Here is a 23,070-nt window from a genome sequence, read left to right as displayed (position 1 = left end):
TCCTGGTTCTATTTAGCTCTCTCTCCTTCCCCTACACCCCTCAAACACAGTACCTCCACAGGCTCTGAAGTCTTCCCACAGCAGCTTAAGGAAAAGAAAAAAATGAGAAGAAGGCCTTAATCAAAAGCCCTTTTCTTCTGGCAAACAAAAGGCCTTGGTATTTCCACAGACAGACTAGTTATTCTTAACCCTAACCAAAGATTCTTTGGCAGAGAAAGAAATATGAAAATGTTAGGCTTGTGGGAATGGCTTGTGCTTTGGACTTTTGTGTCTCAGTCAGTGAAGCCAGCCCACTGAAACACAAACACACGGTCCCTCAGTCACTCAAGGCTGATTCAGTTAACTCCAGGGTCTAGGGAGAGAGAGAGCGAGCGAGAGAGAGCAGAGGCTCTACTACTCCTGATGGTCTAAGCTCTTTCTCCCCTACCCCCTTCTTGAGAGGGAAGTGCTCGCCAGGTTTTCAAGTACACTAGGCAGAAAAATACATCTGAAGATACAGACACATAACAGACAAATTCTGACAGTGTAAGAAAACCAACAGGCGGTAGTGGATGCAGGCAGAGATGAGGCCCAACTCCAGGTGCTCTCACTGGCCCCTTGCTTCACACCCCAAATCAACATTGCAGAGTTTTAGCACTTTCCTAAGTAAACTGTGAGGATCTGGCGATTGTCTCAAGTGTTTTCTCCACTCAGCACTGGGTTTTAGAGGCATAGTATGGCCCTGAATGGCCTTAAGTGGTCATTATTTGCCCAGCAGGGGAGAGAGAAATTAAGACTATTTTTAAAAATAGGTCAATAAGGAAAAAAAGGGCGACAGTCTGCCAGAAGACAGGAAGACCCTGTCAGCATTGACCCCAGATATATCTGAGCTAAATTCTGAGTCTGTGATACTCCAGTTCCCATCCAGAGCATGAGCACAGTAGCATTATGATAATAAAGTGCCTAAAGCCTTTATACCCAGTCAACAGCACCCTCCCTTTCTACTTTACCCATGATATTATGAACAAAACCACTATGAGGACATGGGCCCAGAGGCATAACTCCTAGCAGCCAGGTAGCCAGGTATGAGGAGTCTCAGCCTGGCTTTGAAATCCCCTGGAGTGAACAGCCCAAATTAAGGTGTGATTGCTATCTATAATGGTACCAAACCTTGAGGTGTTAAACCATGAGGTAATAAGGTCCCATGTGGTTTAGGACTCTGAATCCTCTTGATTACCCAGGAAGCAGCTCCTCATCTTGCTCCCATGCAGTATCAAAGGCAGGTAGAGTAAAAGACCCTGCTCAGCCAGGCTCAACCCACTGGCAAGTTTCAAACGTCTGGCATATAGTAGGCACACAAATTTTTGTTGAATGAATAAATGAATAAAACATTTCATCTTCAACTGCTATAATCAGTTCCTTCCTACACCCAAGAGGGTGGAGGCAGTTTCAGAGAATTCTAGACAGTAGGAAGAAAAAAAAAATCTTTCTTTTCCCTGCCATTCCCTGGTGATCAAGCTCTTCTATTGCAAAGTATAATGCTCCCTTCAATATAAAGTTCATTACTTGACTGTTCTCCCACAGAGCTGGCTAACAGGCCACACTATCCTAATCAAGGCCAATGGATCCTCTGCAGCTGGTGTGCAACACAGAGTCCTCTGAAAGCTGGCAGGGCACAGTCAGGGAGATGTCCCTTGCAGCAGTTTTTAGACAGCAACAACCTGGAGACAATGCAAGCATTCAACAATTAAGAAAATGGCTAAGTGAAGCCATTATCAACATTATAACTTAACTTACAATGACTATAGGGAAACACTTAAAAAAAAAATCTTCACAATGTTACATGAAAAAGGCATGCAAACATATATGTATATGTTAAGTGAAAAAAGCCAGACACAAAAGGCCACATTATAGGATTCCATTTATATGAAAGATCCAGAACCAGCAAGTCAGAAAGCAGATTAGTGGTTGTCAGGGGCTGAGGGAGGGGAGAGGGTGGGGTGGATAGTGACTGCTTAATGGGTGGGTACAGGGTTTCCACTTGGAGTCATGAAAAGGTCCTGGAGCTAGACGAGCTAGACAGTCATGATTGTTGCACAACACTGCAGATGCAATGTCCATGAACCATACTCTTTCTGTCTTTCTTTCTTTCTTTCTTTAGTAGGCTCCACACCCAGTGTGAAGCTCAACTTGGGGCTTGAACCCACAACCGTGAGATGGAGGCCTGAGCTGAGATCAACAGTCAGATGTTTAACTGACTGAGCCATCCAGATGCCCCTGAACTGTACACTTTAAAACAGTTACAGTTAGGGGCACCTGGGTGGCTCAGTCAGTGAGACGTCTACCTTCAGCTCAAGGTCATGATCCCAGGGTCCTGGGATGGAGCCCCACATTGGGCTCTCTGCTCAGCGGGGAGTCTGCTTCTCCCTCTGCCTCTGATCCCTACCCCCCAGCTCGTGCTCTTGCTCTCTCTCTGTCTCTCTCCAATGAATACATTTTTTTTTAAGATTTTATTTATTTGACAGAGACAGACAGCGAGAGAGGGAACACAAGCAGGGGGAGTGGGAGAGGGAGAAGCAGGCTTCCCGCTGAGCAGGGAGCCCGATGCGGGGCTCGATCCCAGGACCCGGGAATCATGACCTGAGCCGAAGGCAGACGCTTAACGACTGAGCCACCCAGGCGCCCCTAAAATGAATAAATTTTTTTTAAAAATCTTTAAAACAGTTACAATGGTAAATTTTATGTGTATTTTACCACCAAAAAAAAAAAAACAAAAACAAAAACCTTGGATTGTGGGGGTAAAAAAACAACACATATATAGGCCAGGATTACAATTATGTAAAAGTAGACATGAACCAGAGGAATACAGACAAGTCCCAATATGTTAAATTAAAATGGGACTTCATTGATGTTGGACAATAAATAAAAATCAAGAAAGGAAAAGAAGGCCAGAAGCATACAGCCAGTCCTAAAGCCACACTTGCAAGCCTGCAAATAAGTGCCAACCAAGTGGGGGACAAGTTACATTGCTCACCAGGCGCCAGAACAGCATGTGTGTGTGCTATGGGGTGAGGGAGAGAGGTCTCAGGCCCTCCTCAACCCTGTCCTCTAATCCCCCTTAAAATACTCCCTAGGGCACAGAAACCATCTGTTTCAACCAAGCCTAGAGCCCTACAAGCATATTAACTCCTTCACTGCTGACCTTCTACAGATGGGCTTCACTCAAGAGTAAGTGTTCATTTTTAAAAATGCCTTTAAATGTTAGAACATAAGCTCTTTAAAAGGGAAGCTACTTGGCCCCGTTCTCTGGTATATCCCTAAAACCCAGAATAAATCAACATCAGGGGATACTCAATAAATTATTGTTTCATTTATGCCTATTTTCTAAAGTCTCCCTCTTCTCGTCATTTGTCCTCACTTAGAGTCTGACCTGGTTTCCTCAAATTCACTCCACCAACCAATATTTTGTGTGCTTGTGTATAAGATAACCAGTCTCCTCACTGTGGGGTTTATCGCCAGGTCCCAGTGCCCAGCACAGCACACACAGTGGATGCTCAAATCTATTCATCAAATGAAAGAATAACTCACTTTGGTCACCACACCTTGTAAGCGTTGAGCAATGAGCACTTCAACCTGGCTAGGTTTGAGCTAAGTACCATGAGAGTTATAGAGATAGAACGTCTACAGAACGGTCCCCCAAAAAGCATAATTTCAACGGGAAGACAAAACTACTGTGTAGGAAAGTGATACATCAGCGTGGACAATGATCATCCAAGAAGTCTTCATGGAGAAGAAAGGTCTAAAGTGAGGCTGTAAGGGATGGATAGGTTTCAGTCAAGTATAAAGAACAAGGGTGTTCCAGGCAAAGAGAACTGCCAAACACACGGTGCAGGAGAGAGTGAATGACGCACTTCGAGGTACCATGAGGAGATGGGTCTGTCTGCAGCTGGAATTGTGTTCTAGGAAGTTATGTGAAATGAGCCTAGAAGAGTTGGGGGATGGGTGGGGGGTCAGAACACAAGTCTGTCATGGGGTGCCTGACTGGCTCAGTCGGAGGGGTGTGCGACTCTTGATCTCGGGGTCATGGGTTCGAGCTCTATGTTGGGTGTAGAGATTACTTAAAATAAATAAACTTATAAAAAATATTTTAAAAAATAAATAAAAGGTCTGTCCTACTTTTGGTAATAGGAAGCACAGGAAACAAAATATGAGGCGGTTGCAGTGGTTCAGGCATGAGGAGATGAGTGACTGGACCAGAGTCATGGCAAAGGGAGTGGAGAGGAAAGGGCAAATTTAAGAGAAATTCTGAAGAAACAAAAGGACCCAATGACAGATTGAAAATGGGGATTGATGCAGAGAGAGAAGCCAGAGATGTCTCCTGGGTTTCTGATCTAGAAGACTGAAGAATGTGAGTACAACTGTCAAAAATGGGGAATCAAGGAGGAAAGCCAAGTCTAGGCTTGGTTTTGAAAATACTGAGTTCGAGGCAATATCCAAGTATAGATGTCCTGCAGGCAGCTGAAAAATAGACCAAAAATTGAGATTTTTTTTTTATACATACAATGGAATATTATTCAGCCTTAAAAAAAAAAAAAAAGGAAATCCTGTCACATGCTACAACATAGATGAACCTTGAGGACATAAGGAAAAGTGAAGTAAGCCAGACACAGAAGAGCAAATACTGCATGATTCCACCTATATGAGGTATGGAAAGCAATTAAACTCATGGAAGCAGAAAGCAAAGTGGTGGTTGCCAATGCGGGGGGGGGGGGGATGGGGACAGGTAGGTGCTGTTCAACTGGTATACAGTTTCAGTCACACAAGATGAAAAAGTTCTAGGGCTCTGCTGTACAACAAATGTGCACACAGTTAACAATACTCTGCTGTAGGGGCGCCTGGGTGGCTCAGTCGTTAAGTGTCTGCCTTCGGCTCAGGTCATGATCCCGGTGTCCCGGGATCGAGCCCTGCATCAGGCTCCCTGCTCCACGGGAAGCCTGCTTCTCCCTCTCCCACTCCCCCTGCTTGTGTTCCCTTTCTGTCAAATAAATAAATAAAATCTTTAAAAAAAAAAAAAGAAAGAAACAATACTCTGCTGTACATGTAAAAATTTGCTAAGAGGATAGATTTGGTACTTTATATTTTTTATCACAATAAAAAATAATAACACCTGAAAACATTGAGAGATTTTTAATGGGTAGAAGACAGATGTGGGAGTCTGCAATTTTTAAGAAAAGCGGAGGTCAAAAGAACCGGCCAAAGGGGGAAAAGAAAAGGTCAGGAGCAGTGTAATAACGCCAGCTGTGTCTGTATCGTGGGTTTATGTGCCTGTGCTATGTTAGGAGTTTTACCTCTGCCAATCCACTTCATCCTCATTAATTTTATGTTGGAGATATTATTACCCCCATTTTACAGATGAGAAAATGGAAGCTCAGAGAAAGTGAGTAACCTGCCCCAAGTCACTCAGCCGGTAAATGTAGAAACTTGGATTTTAACCCAAACCTGCCTGGATCCAAAGCCTGTGTTCCTCCAACTTCACCACGTTGCGTCACCCCTTAGGAAACTGCCAGGGGTAGAGTCAGAACAAAGAAAAGACCCAGCAAAAGGCACACAAACAACCATCAGGTAAAGGAAAACAAAGAAATGCCCTCACGGAAGCTAACAGAAGAGGACCTTTTAAATAGGTAGTGAAGTCATCAACAGTGTCAAATGCCAACACTCCAACACAGAAGGAGGTCCACACTCCAAGTCTGTCTGTAAAGAGTCGTGTAAAGACGGGCCAGGTACTGCCACCCAGAGAATTTCAAAGAAACAGAGGCCCAACCCAGAGCTAAATGGGCTTCTTCTCTCCATCTTATCACTAACAGGCACCTGGGGCTGCTGGTGTCCCAGCCACTCCACAGGCCTCATGCTGCAGTGCATGGCCTGACCAGTCCCAGGAAATACCCACCCAAACACAAACCCTTGCACAACACAGGGTCAGGTTCGACTTGAGCGTCAGGAGAAGTGGATCTCCACTCCAACTATAGTGCAATATCCGATGTTTGTTTCCAAAACCAAATTCACTTTGAGAAGGATTTCGTGTGCCTGCTCTCTTTACTTCTCTCTTCCTGGACAAACTAAAATCAGCTGCAGCCCGACCTCCCTGTAAATGACCTGTCACACGGCTACCAGAGTCAGACTTCTCTCAAAAAGCCCCAGATTGTTTATCATTTCTCTGCCTCGAAAATATCTAGTGCCTTCTTCTGCCTACGTTATTCCTTAGCCCTTTATGAACACAGACTCAACTTCCATTCCAGCCTCATCTCTCACCTTAAACAACTGCCCATTCTCCCCAGCTTCCTACTTCATAACACCTCTCATTCTTCCCCAGAGGAAACGGAGACTTCCATGAGTCTATTCCTTTGCACACCTGTTGTCTTTCCAAAATACCTTTTCTCCCTCCTTAACTGGCAAACTGCTACCCAACTTAAAGATTCAGCCCCAGTACCATTTCTGCTGTCAAGTCTTCCCCATCACCCGCCATGCTGCCCCTAGTAATCACTCCACCTCTGCTCTCACAGCACTTTGTTCATATCTCTATAAATAGCACCTGATATGCAGATAGATAGATAATTATATCCCCCCCTAGACTGTGCACAGGACTGACAATCCTTCAATGCCTTGTACAGAAGGTTCTCAATGAAAGCAAGGATGTGGGAGAGACATGTGGCTGGTTCAGTCGGTGGAGCGTGCGACTCTTCATCTTGGGGTTGTGACTTCGAGCCCCAAGTTGGATGCAGAGATTACTTAAAAAATAAAATATTCCAAAACAAAACAAAACAAAAAAACAGAAGGGAAGGGAAGGGAAGGGAAGGGAAGGGAAGGGAAGGGAAAGGAGGAAGGAAGGAAGGGTTGAAAAATATGGGGACTTCCAGAGGAGAGACAAGAAGCATGGAACATTATCAGGGAGTAAACCAGTTAGTTGATAACAAATTGTAAAAAATGATCTTCCAAACCAAATGATTTCAAGATATATCAAACCAGGAAGTCTAAAAAGTTCCTACCACTCCACAATGAGCAAAAGATGCTATGCAGCAACTGGTATTCATTCAGAGGGACCATCCCCACAGTTGTTGTAATGAATAATATATATGATTAGGGCGACTAGCCTGGCGTTTCTCCAGGAAAAGAGCCAAAAGAAACTGTGGCAGAATGGTGCAGACAAAAGCCTTACCCTTTCAACACTGATAATCTAATTTAAAAAAACACAAGACCAGGGACGCCTCGGTGGCTCAGTCAGTTAAGCGTAGGCATTCGGCTGGGGTCATGGTCCCGGGGTCCTGAGATTGTCCCACATTGGGCTCCTCAGCGGGGAGTCTGCTTTTCCCTCTCCCTCTGCGGCTCCCCCTGCTTGTGCTCTCTCGCTCTCTGACAAATAAATAAATAAAAATGTTAAAAAAACAACACAAGACCAAGGACGGGGGAGAAATAATTTATACTTTGTTAGCACATAGGCTCACTCTGAGACAGAGGCATATAACACTCATCTCCTATTGTAATAAAAAACACAGAACCACCCCACACATCTGCAAGTCCAGAGTACTAATCACTATGCCATGGAACCCCATATGCTCCATGCATTTCAAACCAGGGGCAATAGAAGCCAACCCCAATGTGAACTTGGATTGATAACTCTCTCCAGCCCAGTGACATGCAGTAAGCCTAAAAAGTATACAGTTAAGGTGCTCACTTGGGCAGCACATATACTAAAATCAGAACAATACAGAGAAGATTAGCATGGCCCCTGCATAAGGATGACACTCAAATTCATGAAGCGTTCCATATTTTTGATGGTAACTATACTTGGGGTGAACATAGCATAATGTATAAACTTGTCAAATCACCAAGTGGTACACCTGAAACTAACATTGTGTGTCAACTATACTCACATAAAAAGAAAAAACAAAAATTATTTTTAAAAGCTAAATATAGGGGGCACCTGGCTGGCTCAGTCAGTGAAGCACACAATTCTTGATCTCGAGATTGTGAGTTCGAGTCCCAAACTGGGTACAGAGGTTACTTAATAAAAAAAATATATATATATATATATATATATATTTTTTTTTTTTTTAAGAGCTAAATACACACACACAAGCACACAATTGAGGGGATAAATTTTAACAGTACAAAACTGTCCATGCATCTAAAAACTACAGGACTTACTGAAGGTCTAAATAGGTTCCTAGTGCTGTAAAAGATGTTGACAGGCCTCACCCCAAAAACATGCAGATTCCCAGATTCCTTGCACTGGAGAGAATCACCCCATTGTGATAGGTTTGCTTAAGGGCCCTGGGAATGGGAGGGGCAGACAATTCTCACTGTGAAGGATGCAATCATGTGGGTGACTCAAGCCATTTTCCACTATCCTGGCTGCCATAAAGACAGGCATTTCCCTGCACACAAAGTTGCACACATGTGCCTTCCTTCTGCCAGTCCCCAAGCTAATTTCCAAACACACCAGTGTATCATCAGCTAGAAAACCCACAATGTCTGCTGCAGGATGTCAACTCCAAGTCAGAAACAAGACTGTACTCAAGTCTATAATTCTACCCTAAGGCTGTCAGTCTCAAGTAACAGAAGCCAATTTGCACTTGACTGCAGTATGTCGATTTAAAACACAGCCAGCTCCATTTTTTCCAGAAGCAGTCACCTACCACAAGCAGGGGTGATGACACAGTAGTTTGTCAACCAATTGTATCAGGTTAAGCTGGCCCAATCTACTAGCTAGGTTCTAGCTCAATAACAGCAAGAAAAGAAAAAGAGAATCTCAACCTCAGACCAATCTGGGGTTCCAATGCAGAATCTCTATACAGCAATGATTAGGTCATTCTTGGTACTGCAGTTTCCTGATCAACACTGATGGATCTCTTAGTACAAGTGGAAAAGGTACTAGGGTTGGGAGGATCAATGAAGCCATTTAAATGCCTGGAGTTGCTAGGAGAAAAGTTTCAGAATAAAACAGTGCAGTGATGAGATGATGACATGTGGGGGCTGCTGACTAAGTCAAAGAGACACTTGGCACCTGTCCCATGATGAAATTAACTGCACAGTAAAGTATGTGAACCAGCTGGCCACTAAGCCTGAAGACAGAGCTATCCCTCTGCAGAGCAAGGGGCCAAGAGCTATCAGAGGGGTATTCAAAGTGTTACAGGTAACTTCCGTAGCTTTTAAAAGTGCAATAAAGTTAAAAGCCAGAGCTTTGAATATATGTATTAGGATCAGTAATTCCACTTCTAGAGCTCTATCCTAAAAAGATCATCAGAAATGCACAGAAAATTTTATTTATGAGGATGTTGATTATCATATCATAGCAGAAAAAAATTAGAAATGTACATGCCCCACAACTGAGAAATGTTAAATAAATGATCCCTCTATTTGCGGAAATTCCATTTAGCTGTTAAATGTAGACAGGCAGCAGCTCTTTCTGCCCACGGGTCCTGTTCCATGCTTTAATAAAACCACAATTTTGTATGGAAAAAAAAGAAAGAAAAAGAAATGTTGTAGACAAACAGGTGAAGGCATAAAAAATGCTCACAAAAATAATAAACAGCAAGATGGAGAACTACATTACAATAATAGCAAATATATAAAAACAATGTTCTGTATATATGGACACAAAAAGATTAAATGGAAACACAAGTATGAACATAGTAACCTGTGAATTGTAGGATTTTCGTGATTTGGGGTTTTTATTTTTCTATGCTTTCTATATGGCTAAAATTGTGCCTGTATTTAATGGCAGAGGAAAAAAAAAAAAATCTAAGTTTTTTTTTTTTCCTAAGATTCTTTATTAGCCACATTGAAGAGGGAAAAAAAACTCCTCCCAAAAAGGCCAGTCTCTGAAGGGTACATGTCAGGGTGTGAGGACTTCTCCTGCTTGCCCAGACACGGCACTAAGGGACAGTCTTCCAGGCCGGCCAACAAAGTGGATGTCCAACGTAAAGCTATCAGATAATGAGAAAGATGACTTGACACACACCTCAGAACTGAGAACCAAAACTGTGCAGCTCGTCGGCAGTCACCGTGCTCACTTGTTCGGTGTTGCTGCTGCCCAAAACATACCAGGAACTCCTCATCTGGGACCGCCTACAGACTAGGAACACCATCTTTCCAATGTTTTCAAGAGCAATCCGTTTTCATTCTTTGAGATTGGATTTAATGTTTCAAAACAGCCTGAGTCTTAGTATCATTTTCTGACCAAAAATTAAGTAGGACTATAAAATGACTGTAGTTTCTTACGGGAGTCATAAATCTGGCGGTGAAGAAAAAAGCCACAAAAAGCGTTTTTATAAATGTATACAGCACAGGCACCGATGTCAGAGTGGTTTTTTTTTTTTTTTAAAGATTTTATTTATTTATTCATGGGAGACAGAGAGAGAGAGAGAGACAGAGGCAGAGGGAGAAGCAGACCCCCAGCCGAGCAGGGAGCCCGATGCGGGACTCAATCCCGGGATGCGAGGATCATGACCTGAGCCGAAGGCACTCGCTTAACCAACTGAGCCACCCAGGCGTCCCCAGAGTGGCTTTTTTTTAACCCCCTATGGTGACTACTGAAGGACATTTGGACAAAGGAGTTTAGCTCAATTCTTCAAATGTCTTTTTATGCTTAACACATGCCAGGCGGGCAATGAAGATGCAAGAAGAAAGGACAGTTCCCGCCTTTGGCAACACCTCCTGGGCTCTAACTCTGTGCCAGATGTTACCCTTACTATATTGCATTTAATCCTCACAACATTTTGTGAGGTAAATTTTATTATCATCCTCATTATACAGGTGAGAATACTGAGGCTTATAGAAGTTACAGGAAGCTTACCCAAGAAGTAAAGACTAGGAGGAAAATCAAATGCTTAAGAACTGTAACTAAAACGTAACGATAACATGTTTAACAACTATAACTAGTTAATAACGGTAACTATAAGCATGCTCTAAAACAAGTACGTTTAAAGTGCTATGACAGTACAGGTGAGGAAGAGAGAATTCTATCTCAAAATGCAAAGGAAGGAGAAAACGAGAGAGAGAGCAAGGAAAGGAAAGGAAGGAAACTATGGGGGGAAATGAGGTTGGGCTAGGCACTGAAAGGTGAGTGGAAGTTTGGTATATAAAGAGAAGGACGGGGCGCCTGGGTGGCTCAGTCGGTTAAGCATCCAACTCTTGGTTTCGGCTCAGGTCATGATCTTGGGATCCTGGGATGGAGCCCAGGCTCCAAGCTCAGTCTGGGTGGAGTCCGCCGCTTGTCCCTCTCCCCTGTTCATTCTCTCTCTCTCTCTCTCTCAAATAAATAAATAAATAAAATCTTTAAAAAAGAGAGGGAGAGGGAGGACAATGGTATTCCAGGCAAAGGCAACAGGACAGCCTATGCAAAGGAAGAGAAGGGTGAAAATGTGTGGGTATGCTGGAGTATATTGGTTTTTAAAAATCAGTCATTACCTCACAGACAGATCACAATTTTTTTTTTTTAAGCAAAGACTAGAGCACCACTTTCTCATCATTCAACTGCAACTACCTCTCTGCCTCCCTAATTAATCCCCAATTACCAACCCACAGCACAGGCCTGGACTCTGCCAAAGAGCAGGACTTAGGCCAACAGTTGAACCTGTCATACCCACAGGAGAGGTCCATCTGGGCAGAAATCACTCAGTGACTATGGTTTTTGGCAGGCCTGAAAAAAGAAATTAAAGCCCAGAAGCCGCAGCAGTAATGGGATACACTGCACCCCAATACTGGTCTCAGAGCACCAAAGATTCACAGGAAATTGGGGCCCAGAACTTCAAAAGACTTCTACAATGTCTCTATTCTCCCACTGGGCTCCCTTCAACACTAGATGGAAGAATGGCTATAAGCTGAACCATGTCAAGAAAAGCAAAGTAAGTAACTAAACAGAAAGGGGAGCCGAGGACCTCTTTGTATCAGCCCCTCTGGAATACACAAAGATACAGGTGAGAAGGAAAAGGGAAGTAGTTATGCACCATAATCAGGGGGCACAGTGGGTGACACCTGGCCCACAGGACAGTTTGACCAAGGCAGTGGTTTGTAACTGTCTGCCTGGCCGCCCAGGGTTGGGGAGGTAATTGTCCAAGACCTATGATGACATTCCAGAAATGATTGTAAAGACCAAACCAAAACAACTACGTGCCCTCTTTCCAGGCACCTCTCCCATCTGAAAAAGATTCTAGTTCTGGCAAAGAAGGAAGGTTAAATCAGATGCTTTCTCTAGGTGAACGAACAAGACAAACTGCTGTATCTTATACATTTTATGCCATAAAGACTATTACACAGTGTATATAAATGAAGGTAGGATTAGAAAACAGGACACAGCTCAAGGAGGTTAGGGTAGGGGAAAAAGAAAAAAAAAGATCTATTGCCCTCACCTCAAAGCACCGTACTCTGCTCTCCCACAGGGAATAAGGTGCCCCAATGTGTGTTACATACACACTTGAGCAGTTGTGGGTATTCTCCCACATAGCACAGGGTCCCCAGCATCGGACAGCAGCACAATATAGCCATGTTGGCTGCTATGCTCCCAGGACGTCCTTAGCAGGACCCATGTTCTCAGACCAGCCACACCTTGGGTTTTCCAATATAAACTACCTATGCTATGGGAGTATTTAACGAGCTACATGGATTAATTCATGTAAAGTGCTTAGAACAGGGCCTCGTCCATAACTAACATTTGCTGAATGCTTGCTTTTATTACTATTATCACTAGTGATATTGTCTTCCCGTCTCAACTATCATAACTGTCCTACAGGGAGATCAAGTAAGCCCTGGAGCCAACCATGTGGATGGGTGACTAGGGCTACAACTCCCCAACCAGAGTGTGACTTGACCGAGCTCATCCTGGACTAAAGCAGGCACAAGGACTCACCATGATTCAAAGTGTCCGGGAGGGACAGAGGAAAGAAGAGATAGAACCAACATCTGGTGAACTCTGCCAACATTCCAGACACTCAACTGTATATATATCCTCTTGTTTAATGCCCACAGCAGTAAGTGCTTCTGAGTTCATCTTGGAGAGGCAGAACCAAAATAAGCCTAGGATCTAGGGTAGGAAGAGTAGAGTGTGAGCTGCCACGGCAACTGTGGTCTTTTCCCTTCTCTGATTTCAGCCCTACACAGGACACACCCCATGATAGGTGTATCTCATCTGTTACTTGTTCATTCCTAGCACTGTTACTCATTCCTTCCCAGAAAAGACAGGGCAAAGGAGGGAGGGGGCGAAAAACTTTATAGGTAGGTTAAGAAAATAAATGATTGCCAAGCTGGTTTTAATATAACCTCTTTGAAAAGCAGAAATAACCCTTGCTAGGGTGCAATTTCTAACCTCTCCACCCCCAAAAGGATCAAATCAAGACCTGCTTGTACCATTAGCCCCACTGAGGAAGTCAGGAGAGTTAGAGGAAACTGGGGACCAAAGCAACCCCTATTTAGGGAGTGAAAAAGGACTCCTTCCTCCATGCATGTTTCGTGAGAGGAAAACAAGAAGTGCCCCCACCAGTCATATCTGCACTTTGGTTCCTGAAGCACCTGCAGCAGAGGAGGACAGGGTTATGTGTGGTGTGGTCTCCTGAGAACCTCAGGCATCTACCTAGGTCACTGCTAAACTGGATTCGCTTAGGCCACGGCCATCCTCATGTGGTTTAACTTCTCATCTAAACCCTTGACACAAAGAGGAACCAAACAGAAAAATCATACTCTCCAATTCTGTAGATAAGTAAATATCCTGTAGTTTCCATCCACCACCTGCCCATCTTCAGGAAGCGCTGGCCTTTTATCACAAGACTGGTGCCAAGGATAATAGGGAATAAAACTACACTAAGGAGCTCAGTGTCCAAGGAGAGGCCTAGGGTCCTACCCCAAACCTTTTCTTCTACTGAAGGAACATGCAAGTTATTAAGTTTGATAATCCTTCCATGAGCTTTGTAAACAGAGGAGGGAAAGGCCCCTGCTGTTGGGTGGGCATCATGCCCAGGAATATAGAAGGATCCCTCTAAGACAGGAAATAGGGCAAGACAAGGGGGCTCTTCTATGGCACAAGGGTACATCCTTGTACCTGCCTTCACCCAGGGCCCAACAAGGCCCAAGAACTGGAAGAGTTGCTGAGAAGCTCCACTGGTTCTGTCCTGCATCTCACACCTCTTCCCCATGAGTCTGGATGAAGAAGTCCGGATTTTTTCTGCCCTCTCAGAACTTCCTGTGACAGGGAAACAATAGTTAATGTGACTCATTCTTACTAAGACCTGCCTGATGCCTGATGAGTTTGCAGAGGCCCTGGGAAAAAAAAAAAAAAAATTTATGCGGTGGGGGGTAGGGAGAGACAAAAGGGAAGAGAAGGTAGAAATTAGTAGAACAGTACTTTACAGTTGCATATCCCTTGATAGCATACAAAGCTCTCCATGTATACGCTCTCTTACAAACAGTTCTTCAACAGAAATGGAAGAAAGGAAAATACCGACAGACCCGGGCAGGATGGGAGTCTCCTACTCCCTCCTCCCTGAAGAAACCCACTTACCCTGTTCCTCTCTCTGCCTCCCCTACTCTCTCTGCACCCACCCCATGGTTGCTCTGGATCCAGAATCCAGACTGCTGACAAAAGAGGGAGGGGTTGAGCACCTTCCTAAGCAGACGGAAATCGAACCACCAATTAATTAGAGAAGCAGCAGCAAAAAGATTTCATTCATCTTCCTCCTTAAGAGCCAAAGAGGCCTGCATTTTTCTCATCTGTGGTCAGTGAAGAATTTGTCAACCATGTAAAGCAGACACTATCCCCTTTAAACATTATTCTATCAAAAAGTTGCCTCCTTTAAAGTCACTGATTTACCCCTTTACATGGCTTTCCTGGCCTGGCAACCTGCATTCCTCCTCCCCCAACCACTCCCTATTCCCTGTTCTCTCCAGGGGGGGACTCTGACTCACTGTAGACACAGGCATACCTGGCCCAAGAAACAGCTACACCTGGGTGAGGCTGCAGTGCCCGATGGCAAGAGCCCTCTACACACACCGCCCCGGGAGTGCCCTGAGCTCTGCTCAACTCAAGGGAGCAGGGGACATTTCTCCACTGCCCATTCAAGCAAGACAACAGACTGCTGTTGAAGTGGCTGAGAGGATCTGCTCCTACTCACCCACTATCACATTTGCAGTGCTAGCCCTTCTATGTCATGGCCCAAACACACCAAGAACTATGGCCAGCTCAGAGTAAAAGGGCTTTCCAAGCTCCTGAGCTTTACTGAGGGAAAGTAAAGACCCCACATAACACATAAAACAGTAAGTCTTCACAAATTCAGCAGGGATAAAGGCAGGGAGCCAGAAGCCCTATCATACCTCTAAGGTTGTTGAGTCCCTCCAGGAACTTCTGGTACTTGTAGGCGTTCATGCCCCCGCCCAGCTGTGTTGGTTCAGTGGCTAGAAGTAGGCAGCATGGCACGGTGACAGCTGAGAAGTGTGAGCGTTAGAACAGACTGGTCTCTACCACCGCGCCTCCGAGCCCCCAAGAACTGGACTTTGACCACATTTACAAATGACGTCACCAGAGAAGGCTTATTACATTACAGTCTTCTGTGCTCCCTCATTTGTTGCAACGAGCGGAAATACCTCCCCAGGAGGCGACAGCCCCTCCTTTGTGCAAAAATGAGGCGGGAGACCACAACAGGCCCCTGCCTATCATCTGCCACCTCATCTGCCACCTTCTCTCTGGGCTCCAGCTGGGCTCCACTGGGATTACCGCTCCTCTGGTTTAAACTCTAGGGAAAGAGGCTTTTTTTTTTTTTTTTAAAGATTTATTTATTTATTTGAGAGAGCGAGAATGAGAGAGAGAGAGAGTACACGAGAGGGGGGAGGGTTTTAGAGGGAGAAGCAGGCTCCTCGCCGAGCAGGGAGCCCGATGCGGGACTCGATCCTGGGACTCCAGGATCATGACCTGAGCCTAAGGCAGTCGCTTACCCAGGCGCCCAGGGAAAGAGGCTTTAATGCTTTTCAAGACACAAGTTAGGGGCTCATCTAACATTGGAGAACGAAACCTTTAAAGGGCCACACTCACCACAAGAATGTCAGTACAGGAGCGCTTGGGCAAATATCACATGACAATGGGGCAGGTTTTACAAAATAAACAACCAACGCTGCACTCCACTTACAGCAGTCCTGTTTACAGAGCCACACACAGGCAAGACACTGCTGATCAACACAGTCCAAGGCGGGGAGACAGAAGCAGAAACTGTGAAGCCCACTTCCTAAGTGCTAAATGCACAATTCAGGGAGGCAGGACCTTCTCCATAGATAACTCAGGGGAAAATGCAGTTCAGACAACCCCCACACACTCCCCACTCCAGGACACTATTCCACTCAGCTGACTTGTTTTTTGTTTGCTTTAATGATGTAAGTAGCTACTGTAAATTTCCTTCTACTCCATTAGCCTCAAAAAGATGACCCGTCCCCCCCAGCCCAATAAAAACAGGCTCATAGGATAAGCTAAACAGATTATATAATAAGAGGGGGGAAACCCCCTGAAATATCTATAGCATCTCATTGTAAGAAATTCAAAGTGCTTCATCTGCAGGGCACCTGGGTGGCTCTTGATTTCAGCTCAGGTCATAATCTCAGGGTCTTGAGATCGAGCCCCTCTTAATTTCAGCTCAGGTCATAATCTCTGGGTCGTGAGATCGAGCCCCACATGGGGCTCCGTGCTCAGTGGAGAGTCTGCTTAAGATTCTCTCTCTCTCCTCTTGCCCCTCCCCCAACTTGTGCATATGTGCCCACGCTCTCTCTCTCAAATAAATTTTTTAAAACGTGGTTCATCTGCATCATTATACTCATCTTTTAAAACGTCTTTATAGGGGCGCCTGGGTGGCTCAGTCTTTGGGCGTCTGCCTTCAGCTCAGGTCATGATCCCAGGGTCCTGGGATGGAGTCCCACATCGGGCTCTCTGCTCAGCGGGAAGCCTGCTTCTCCCTCTCCCACTCCCCCTGTTTGTGTTCCCTCTCTCACTTTGTCTCTCTCTGTCAAATAAATAAATAAAATCTTTAAAAAAATTTTTAAAAAAAGTCTTTATAAAAATAACTGTAAATTTTAGATTACATGTGAGAAAATAGGTTAAGCAATCTGTCTAAAAGTCATACTCTAGTATTCTGGCTCATCTACCATAAAAGCCTTGGCATCCTAGAAACCCATGGGCAACCAACAGAGTCAGACTCCACAGAAGAACCCCTCACAAGAGAGACGCCCCTCTCCCAGTCCTGAAGGCTGCCATTCAGTGACCTGGGGTAGAACTCACAGTGTGTCAAATATAATGTTCCACAAAACTCCCAATTATGCAGGTTGGATGCAGGTGAAGAAACTGTAAGAAAAACACTATGAAAACAGAAAAAAGAGAGTGTGCCCACTTGAAAAGATCAGGCTAAATAATATTAACAGCTGCTAAGATAATAGAGAGGGGAACATTTTTAAAGAATAGAAGTATCCAACCCAAGCTTTTGTGCCTTCCGATGCTACCAGTCAGTCAACAGTACCAACACGGTAGCCAAGCACTGTGTGCAGATCTAAATATTTATTAGGAGTCAAGGGGGACACACTATATGCTTCCTTTTCTCAAAAGAACAATTTCATGGGCAAGATTCAACGGTTAAAAGGGACCTTAATGTTTACAGAGCATAAATTAGGCAATGGGAAACAGTAAAAAACAAACAAAAATTCAGATTCTATGATGTATTACTGTGAGAATCACTGTATCTCTGAGGTCACCTAGTCCAAAAGACCAGGTCCTTGGATTCCTCATCTGTGAAATAAGACCGTGGACAGAAAAAGGCAAACATGAAACACCAGTTCAGATTGTGTGTCTGTTTCCTGGCATTATTCCACTTATTTCTCCAGGAAGAGAATGGATAATAGAGTACAGTGCAAAGAATTTGGGTTGTAGAGTCAAAATACCTGGATTCCAGAGTCTGTCTCAAGATCCAACTTTGCCATCAACTAGCTACGTGAGCAGGAGCCCCAAATTCCTATAAAACGTTAGTTATTCTTTTCTTTTTAGGTCACAAACTCTAATGAGAATCTGATGAAAACTAAGGATACTCTCCCTAGAAAAAGGGACATATTCACCTACATACAAACTGTTGTTTACAAGTGGAGACGGGTCAATGAACCACAGGTAGATAACCTCTAAACTGATCTCTATGATCTGTCCTGTGTCATGATCTGAAAGCAATTAACACAGTGCAATGTGAATATAAGAATGTAAAAGAATGATCAATTAGCCAGGGCAGAGCTGGGTCCTCTTGCTTTAATGCCACTATAAAATCCTATTCAGAGACTCCTCCCACCTGAACGAGCAAAGCAGCCCAGACAACAGGAATCTCACAGCAGGAAAAACTGACTTTTAAAATAGCCACTTGAACTAAGTGCATTTAAAAGACAACACATGCTAGTTTGTCATTTCCTCCGTGTGTTTCACCATTGAAATGGTTTAATAACATTTTATCAGATAAAAATTAAACAAAAACAAGGATGTTTGCCATTATGAAGTGAGGGGTGGTTCCAACTCAAGGCTTTTGGGAAGCGGGGGGGTGAGGGGGGGCAGCAGTTGTATTCTTGCAGCCCAGAGACCTTTCCTCAAAATCAGAGCATTTCAAAGCACCACAGTCCAATACCTCTACATGCTCTTTGTGGTGGTTCATCTTTTTTTTTTTTTTTAAAGATTTTATTTATTTATTTGAAAGAGAGAGCACGAGAGGGAAGAGGGTCAGAGGGAGAAGCAGACTCCCCGCTGAGCAGGGAGCCCGATGTGGGACTTGATCCCGGGACTCCAGGATCATGACCTGAGCCGAAGGCAGTCGCTTAACCAACTGAGTGTGGCGGTTCATCTTTTATCCTCATAGGTCCCACATGGCAAAGAGTGAGGTGAAACCTCAGGTGGCAGGAGGGATGCTCCCCTAAGCTCCAGACAAACACGAACAATGTGAAACGCTCAGAATCTGGCAGTCTAATAGGCACTCTCTGGCCAGCTGCTGACAGAGGGGGAAAAAAGCCCCGCTGTCTCCAACAGCCCTGACAAACGCACAGACACCTCGGAATGAAGTGGAACTTGACTGAAAGCGGGAAGATCAGGAATGCAGAGGACACTGCATGAGATGTAGTCGTTAGGGCTGCCTGCTCTCTAGTAACAGGATGACAGTTAAAAAGGAATAGCTGCCTTGCCCTTGACTGGGCTCAGGGACACCAGGACCTCGGTGGAGTGAAGGCCTGAGTCAGGTCAGGATATAAATCCTGAAACAGAAGGACAAGTCTGCTGGTAGAGAGTTACAACTGAGGAGAAAGTTCTAGGCTGATGAAGAGAGAAAAAGCCCTACCTTGGAGTTCACATAGTCCCCCAAAACCCCTCTACGAATCAGTAAGTTCCATAATTCTTTCGAAGCAATCTTTCTTCTAAAAACAAAGGTCCGTCTCCCAAGGCACCCCCACGTCAGGGTGAGGGAAGCTAAACCTGGACAGCCAGTTCAAGGGATTTGCCCAGCCATTCATTCAACGTACATTTGTTGCCTACTCACCACACACCAGGCACCAACCTAGGTGCTGGGAACACAGAACTCAGAGTCTAATGGGACAGAGAGCAGGACAAAAAAAGGAATCAATCTGTCTGCTCAGATTCAGGGAAGATGAGGGTCATAGGTGGTCCAACTGAAGGCACAGCTGACTTCCAACTGCTCACTCTCTAGACCAGCCCTAAAGACAAGAGGTTTAGGGACATGAAAGGTAGCTCTCCTCATATAAATACATCCATTTTCTTTGAGGCCAGCTGCTACTGTTACTCCAAAGCAGCTGCTGACCCAGGAAGACAGCAAAAATGTCTCCAGTGACTTAAGAAGCCAGTAACAAAAGCAGGTGCCAGGTTCATGGTCCTATTCAGGGAGCAACAAAGATCACTTTCTTAATTGTCTCCCCCGGGCAGCAGCATCTGATGGAGAAAGGGTTGAATTACACCTTGTCCCTCTGGTCTGCTAGAGAGATGAGTTTGCCATCTGAAGAAAGAGCTGTCCCGAGGGCCAGAGCTGCCTCTGTAGGGCTGAAGAACAGAAGACAAAAGAAGTCAGACCTTATGCTTAGAAGGAGAGAACCGAAATGGCAAAACCAAGAGAGGCTTTAAAGGGAACTACGTGTGGGCCTGGCAGCAAAGGTCCAAGGAGCTCTGCCCATTCTGTGCTCACCCCAGGCTTGGAAAGCTACTTTGTGTAGACCAGACTTACACTCTGGGGTCTGGCAACAAGTTTAAAAAGGCCTTGTGCTTTAGGCCACATGCTCGCAAATCAGTTCTCTCTCCTTGATCCTTTTTTTCTGGCTGTGTGGTCCACGGAAAAACAGGTGAATCCTAGGAGTCCTCTCTTTCCTACAGTGGTTATATAATACTACAAGACCAAACAGGGTGAAAAGGACTGACCAATTGGGAGGAAAGGCAAAAATACCTGCTCTTAAGGTCAATCTGTACCTGCCATGACCTCTGATTCTAGCTCTACCTGACACTGAAGAACCCCTCCAGGTTTATAACATCCTAAAGTAACCTAAAAGCCTCACGAGGCATTCTGGGAACTAAGAAAAAGGTCAGAGACAAGAGTCACCTACTACTGGAACAAGGTTATGGACCTCCAGCAGGGAGATGGGAGGGAAGGACATTTATTTCAACAAAAGCATCCTGACACAGCTACAGGTATCCAGGTGTAATAGAGATCAACAGTTTCCCCCTCCTCCAGGAACAGCTCCTCTCACCAAATCCATCAGGACCCAGAGGACACAGCTGCACTCCGCGTCAGTTAAAGGTACCCGCTAAGGAGCACCACATTTAGTTATTCTAACAAACCCGGGGGGAAAAAAAGCTCTTGCCGGCTCAATTCACCTGAGCTCCTCCACCAACAAATAAAACAAGTCTCCAAGACGACAGGCCACCAACTTCCCGTAGCATTCCTATGTTGCTTTTGAGCAGAGGAAGGAGGCAAAATAAACATTTTTGAAACTCAGATTCTAGACACTAAAAATAGCATAATGGAATTTTCCTCTGAAGCTGCCTTTTCCTAAAAATGAGGTTATATTTAAAAAAAAAAAAAAAACAGTCCAAGATAGACTGTACAGTGATGACTCCAGGATGGCAGGGTATGAGTTTTAAGAAACTTAGTATCTTGAGTCTAAGATAATATTCAGTGGGAAAATATCACAATGTTAAGGAGGGGCTAAAAGTACCTAATAGGCAGAACCTCAGTAAGGGGTCAACAACTGTTTAATGAGTAGTGCGTATATATGAATCTGCTATAGCGTTATCTACGCTTGTCTACATGCTTGAAATATTCATAATAAAAAATTAAAGTCATGGATCAGACTATCCATCAAATTTACAAATATATACACTATTTGGCCCAGCAATTGCACACCTAAGAATTTTTCCTACAGATATACATATGCAAAATGACAAGTGTACAACAGATTTTTCACTCCAGCATTTTGTAATAACAAAAGATCATCCATCAGTAGGGAACTGGCTAAATAAATGATAGTACATCTACATAATGGAATAATAAGCAAGGGGAAAAAAGAGAAGGTCTTTAGGAGCTGAAACAGATTAATCTTCAAGATATAATAAGTAAAACAAAGAAAGGTCAAACAGAGGGTATGTTATCCTCTCATTTATGGTTTGTTGTTTTTTTTTTTAACAAAGGAGGGAAGAAAAATATATAGAATTTAGGTTCCAGAAAGTCAGGGACTTTTATCTGTTTTCTTCACTGTTTATCCCCAGAGCCTAGCTTAGTACCTGGCACATAGTAGGCACTCAACAAATACTTGTTGAATAAATAAGTGCACATATCATCTCTGGAAGGCACAAAAAAACTGATAATACTGATTGTCTTCAGGGAGGGGGAAAGGTTGGCTAGAGTGAAAGAAGATTCTTCACTGAACACCTTTTCGTACCTTTTGAATAGTCAACTATGTGAACGTATTACCTAGTCAAAAAATAAAGGAAAGCTTAAAAGCCAAGGACGGGCGATTCTAAATCCTGATCCCAGCACTACCATTGACCACATACCTCCTCACTCAATCATTCATGCATCCAACAAGCCTGCCCTATGCCAAATTTGTACAGCACCAAGGATGGAGGTAAAGAGCTCAGAGTCCCTTCTCTCAAGCAGTGTATGATCTAGTGAGTGAGACAAGCATGTGCACCAACATGCAATACAGTGCAGCTGATGCTGGTAAAGGTGCACGGAAGCAAAGAAGCAAATGGAAGCCTAGGGAAGGCTTCCCAAAGGAGATGCTGCTGCAACTGGAACTTTAGGACCAGACAGAACTAGACTGATGGGGGCAGGAGTGCTGTAGACAGAAAAAGCAAAGTAGAAACATGAGAGAGCACAATGCATTTAAGGAACTTAAAATAGTTTGACATGGCTAGAGTGTAGGGTACTCTCTACCCTGGAAGAATGATGGCAGGGCATGAAAGCTTTGCATGCCATGCTAAAGAAACCATATTTCACCCTGAAGACAATGGGAAGTCATTGAAAGCATTTATGCTTGGGAGTGACTATTTTTTATAATTAGAGTTTAATTTCAGAAAGTGCATTCTAGCAGCTGTGAAAGGGAGGGGAGCAAGACAGAAGGGAGGGGAACCAGTTAGGACACTATACAGTTACATGCTGAGAAATAATAGAATCATAACAAAAAAAGCAGCACTGGTAATGCGAAGAAAGGAAGGGGTTTGCAATCTGAGGTCGAATTATTTATACGGCATTTGATCACTATTTTATTTGAGCTAGGGTGGGGTGGGTGGATGGACCATGTGAGGTAAGATTCTCAAATGATTCCCAAATATCTCACTCGTGTGACTAGGTGGAAGACGGTGCCTTAAAGTAAGGAATGGAAGAGAGAAAAGCAGACTTGCCGGGGTGGAGATGAAGGGTTCAGTGTGGAACGTGCTGAGTAAAAGACACCTACAAGATATGTAGAAGAAGTCCTCCAATACCCAGAGATAAGTGCATGGAGCTCAGCAGAGAGCTCTGACCCAGCAGTTGAATCTATGGGTCTGAATAAGAT

The 23,070-nt window shown here is 44.2% G+C and overlaps 1 protein-coding gene and 1 non-coding gene across 10 annotated transcripts in view; one reads left to right on the top strand and one right to left on the bottom strand.

Moving 5' to 3' along the window:
• Window positions 1–23,070, bottom strand: part of MACF1 (microtubule actin crosslinking factor 1) — a 338,282-nt gene that overhangs the window by 262,409 nt on the left and 52,803 nt on the right. The window contains exons 1-2 of one of the 9 annotated variants that reach the window (XM_081818149.1): window positions 15,337–15,581; window positions 14,069–14,209 (exon numbers count right to left, since the gene is read on the bottom strand). The exons of 7 other annotated variants lie outside the window; for them this stretch is intronic. In XM_081818149.1, coding sequence (XP_081674275.1) covers window positions 14,069–14,209; window positions 15,337–15,388 — 193 coding nt within the window. In that variant the 5' untranslated portion in view covers window positions 15,389–15,581. Of the gene's footprint in view, window positions 1–14,068; window positions 14,210–15,336; window positions 15,582–23,070 lie in introns of those variants that run through there. One more of the 9 variants, XM_081818153.1, reaches the window with a different exon arrangement.
• On the top strand, window positions 7,701–7,807 carry LOC115944057 (U6 spliceosomal RNA). Its single transcript, XR_004078639.1, has one exon. It is a non-coding gene; the product is annotated as a U6 spliceosomal RNA (small nuclear RNA).

Source organism: Leptonychotes weddellii, chromosome 4 (assembly GCF_054177405.1).
Source record: "Leptonychotes weddellii isolate Sample4059 chromosome 4, ASM5417740v2, whole genome shotgun sequence".
In the NCBI taxonomy this organism is placed as follows: Eukaryota; Metazoa; Chordata; class Mammalia; order Carnivora; family Phocidae; genus Leptonychotes; species Leptonychotes weddellii.
Note: the sequence above shows the minus strand (reverse complement) of the source record. Positions and strands in the feature narration are given on the sequence as shown.